Source organism: Engraulis encrasicolus, chromosome 7 (genome assembly GCF_034702125.1).
Source record: "Engraulis encrasicolus isolate BLACKSEA-1 chromosome 7, IST_EnEncr_1.0, whole genome shotgun sequence".
NCBI classification, from domain to species: Eukaryota; Metazoa; Chordata; class Actinopteri; order Clupeiformes; family Engraulidae; genus Engraulis; species Engraulis encrasicolus.
Genome location: NC_085863.1, coordinates 8,421,778 through 8,425,679, shown reverse-complemented (window position 1 = coordinate 8,425,679; position 3,902 = coordinate 8,421,778). Strand labels below are relative to the sequence as shown.

The following is a 3,902-nucleotide window of genomic DNA, read 5'->3' as shown; positions in this document are numbered from 1 at the left end:
ATTACCTGAAAACATATTCCATATAATATGCATGCATGTATAGCACAACATGGATTTAACATAATCACACTAAAGATAGACTTGGAAGATAGACTTAAAAGATTGTCCTTTCTGTGAGATTTCACTAATAATTTGAAACGTGTTGACTCATGAGTTTGCATACATTGTTTTGGGCGTGCATTCTCTGACCATATGACGTGTGTGTCGTGTTGCAGTGCTTTAGGTGGCGAGAGCATGAGTAACTCCCACAACCATCTCCTGGACAGCAGTGGAGCTGATGGAAAGCCCCCCGCAGGTGAGTGTCTGGGGGAAACAGGAGGCTCAGGGGATAGTGGGGCTGCACAAAGGTGGCAATAAAGGAGCAATTTCTCTGTCATATAATGTTATCTTTTTTTTTAGATACTGAAATGTATCTATTTGTGACATAGTAGTAGAAGTAGTCCCTTCTCTTCTCTTCTTTTTTTGTGTATTTGGATTTGTGGACCTATAAAATATGTTAATGTAGATGACGACTATGTGAATTTGTAATTAGCTCATTGTGTCAGTTTGGGGCTGCGTGCGTGCGTGCGTACGAGTGTGTGTGCGTGTGTCATTAAACAGTCGTGCACAGGTGTTAATGTGACAGGTACTCTGTGAACTTTTGTCTTTTTGGCCTTGCAGATGGAGGCACGGTCACCGTCACAGTGGAGAATGAGACCTAGTCAGGTGAGGGGTGTGCGTGGGTGCGTGCAAAGATTCTCATTTATCCAGGTAGTAGGAAGCAGTTGGTGACTGCTCATCAATATCAGAAACAGGAGTTTGTCTCGAGAGAGGTGTACACCTTGACATGTTACTCCTGTCAAGTGAAGAAGGGAATGTCAACCAGAAATGGATGAAGCTCTTCAGTTAAGGATTGTTTAAGCTCCTAGAACTTTAGTTGCATTCAGCTTAACTCTTTCAAGCTCCAATAACTTTAGTTGCATACATCTTAACTCTTTCAAGTTCCAAAAAATGTAGTTAAAACTCTTTGGATGTTTGCCTAAGGTTGCTGGTATGCTTGCTGCGAGCTGTAAATTACGCGTGTCACTGCGAGCAACCGACACATGCTTGCTTCAAAAGCAGTTGACCAAGACGCAAAATACTGGCGGTATCATCCAGGGGGCAGAGAGCATGCAGCATTGGGATGCGGAAATTGGGAACACAGATGGCAAGGAAAACAACAAAACAAGAAGAGGGGCTCCCTGGGCAAAGAAAAAGTACTGCTACTACTCCTATATATTTGCACGCTCCTTTTTCAAAGTGCAACAAGGAAGTATGATCACAAATGTTTGAAATTTCGGACAAACTCAATGAGACGCTGCCATTGTCGTTTTCATATCAAGCACACACATGGAACTGCAGTCTTTCTTACAATCGCCCCCAGCGAGTTTGAAGATATTGCACCTGACGCACGCATTTGGCTGCCGTGTCCAGCGCGCGAAATTGACATTAAATACGCATGTTAACGCGTTCATGAACGAATCGTACACGCGCTCGCGTATCCTGCAGCAAGCATGCCAGCACCTTAAGGGAAGGCCGCACAGCTTATTAGCCTAAGGAATAGCCAGCAATAGTATCTTTTACAAACAAGAGCTGCATTCTTTACTAGGGCTGGGTATCGCAGCCATGATCCTGTATCGATTCGATTAATCACGATTCAATTCGATTTGATTCGATTCATTCCGAATCGATTCAATCCGTTCCCTTCTTGGTGCCAGGATTTCCCCCAAAAGATGCTGTTGCCTATTTTTATATAAAAATGTCAAAGGGCTGTGGCTTGACAGTGTTAACAGATTGACCTAATAGAACAGATAGACCTGATAGACCTAAATTAAACAAAAAGAACAAAAAGAAAAAGAACCAAAAATCGATTTTGTGCAATGTGAATCGATTATGTGAATTTTAAATTAAATTGTTCGATTATCGATTAAATCGATTATTTTACCCAGCCCTATTCATTACATCAATGAAAAGCCAGAACCTTCAAACCCATGATGTTTCAATTGATGTTGAGTGATTCTCCTCTCTGTCTCTCCTCAGCCAAGGAGCAGTGTGCAATGCGATGGCCAGTTCCAGCTTGGTGCGAAGGTTAAAACCCTGCAACGGACTGAAGCTATCTGTACACACACACTCACATCCTCTCACACACACACTGCCTTAAGGTCAGCTGCGTCTCCTTGGAAACCACTGGTCTGCCATTGGTCTCTGCTGACTGGTTTGAAACGTGTCCTCTCCTCTCCATCGCCTTGGATACAGACTCTCTCTCTCTCTCTCTCTCTCTCTCTCTCTCTCTCTCTCTCTCTCTCTCTCTCTCTCTCTCTCTCCGTCTCTCTCTCCCTCCCTCACATGCTCTCTCAAAGGTGGTCATTCCTTTATCTGCCTTTAGAGTCACACACACACACACACACACACACACACACACACACACACACACACACACACACACACACACACACACACACACACACACACACACACACACAGCCAAGATTACAACAGTATTACTCTTTGTTACTAACCACCAAAGATGGACAATATGATTTTTTTGTGTGATTTTATTTATTTTATACTGGTTATTAATCAGCTCTGGGACAGGTTTGAACGCTCTTAAGCCAAAACAAGTGTGATGTGTTTGCACAAGCATGGGCTGCTGTATCGAAACATGACTCTGGCCAGATAAATGTAGAGTACTTTGCTCCATATACACTACGTTTACATGATGTTTTTAATTCCGAATTAATCATTCCGAATAAAATACTTCTGCCGAGTTCACTTTGATCTTTGCTTTAATTCCAAATTAAGAGGTGTTTACATGACCTTCTCAAAGTGGAATTAAGCTTTATTCTGAATTAAAGTGAGTTAATTCCAAATTAAATGTCTCGTGTAAATGGAGCAATACATACGTCTAGGGAGGCAGCATTAGAGACGTATTTGAAGGGCCTTTATACAGTCAGAAGAAACAGGCTTTCCACCAAACAACTGCTTTCAACATTGTTTGCCTCTCTTTTCATCGAAAATGAATGTGGTAGATTCGACAACAGAGTTGCAATCGATGTAAGCTGCCATTGTTGTCTGAATGAAACAGTCGCTTCTGCGCTTGACTTATCACATGGATGAAAATGTGCACACAGTGATCGTAATTGGTCCGTTTGTATTGTGGCTACCTTCAAATCGCCTCCCATCAGCCTCTGTACCAGATGTATGTGAGTAAGATTTATCTGGCAAGAGTCAAGTTACTGTTATCGGTCACATACAACTCAACAACCCAACCCCACAAGGCTCTCTCACTCACTCTGGCTAGACGGCAGCACACTCTGGCCCTCACCCGGCCCACTTACGGTACATATGCAGGTACTCAGGTTGGGGGTAGGTTCCCTTTTGCACCATCTAGCTTCCCACCAAGCCTGCGCTGGATATGAGATGAGGTCGTTGGCCTGTTGAAATGGCATACGTTGTAGAGCTTAGTTACAACGTCATTACCAAAAGCTACAGTAGCACCCCCTAGGGGTAAGGTTTGGGTAATGGTGGAGGTATGGGGAATGATGTTAGGATTTAGGCCAGGTAGTTTTGGGTAGGGTGCGCACATCCAAAAACACTTGTTGCAGGTGCCAGACAAAAAAGTCAGACAGTTGAAAAAGGTAGGTCTGCACACTGCGGATCAGCTCCAAAAATAAACTTTATTATTTAAAAAGCAACGTTTCGATCACGCTGGATCTTCATCAGGCTTATGCTTATGCCTGATGAAGATCCAGCGTGATCGAAACGTTGCTTTTTAACCCCTTAAGACGCGGCTTTATACATTTGTTGTTACCAGTATGGTAATGACCAAGTCGTGGTGCATTACTAAAGGGCCTGTGTTGTGTCATAGTATTGTAGTGCTATGG

The 3,902-nt window shown here is 43.1% G+C and overlaps 1 protein-coding gene across 1 annotated transcript in view; it reads left to right on the top strand.

The window, feature by feature from the left end:
* zdhhc20a (zinc finger DHHC-type palmitoyltransferase 20a) overlaps positions 1 to 2,284 on the top strand; it is a 27,203-nt gene extending 24,919 nt beyond the window's left edge. The window contains exons 12-14 of the mRNA XM_063202343.1: positions 216 to 295; positions 661 to 705; positions 2,059 to 2,284. Coding sequence (XP_063058413.1) covers positions 216 to 295; positions 661 to 701 — 121 coding nt within the window. The 3' untranslated portion in view covers positions 702 to 705; positions 2,059 to 2,284. The remainder of the gene's footprint in view (positions 1 to 215; positions 296 to 660; positions 706 to 2,058) is intronic.
* The last annotated feature ends 1,618 nt before the right edge of the window (positions 2,285 to 3,902 follow it).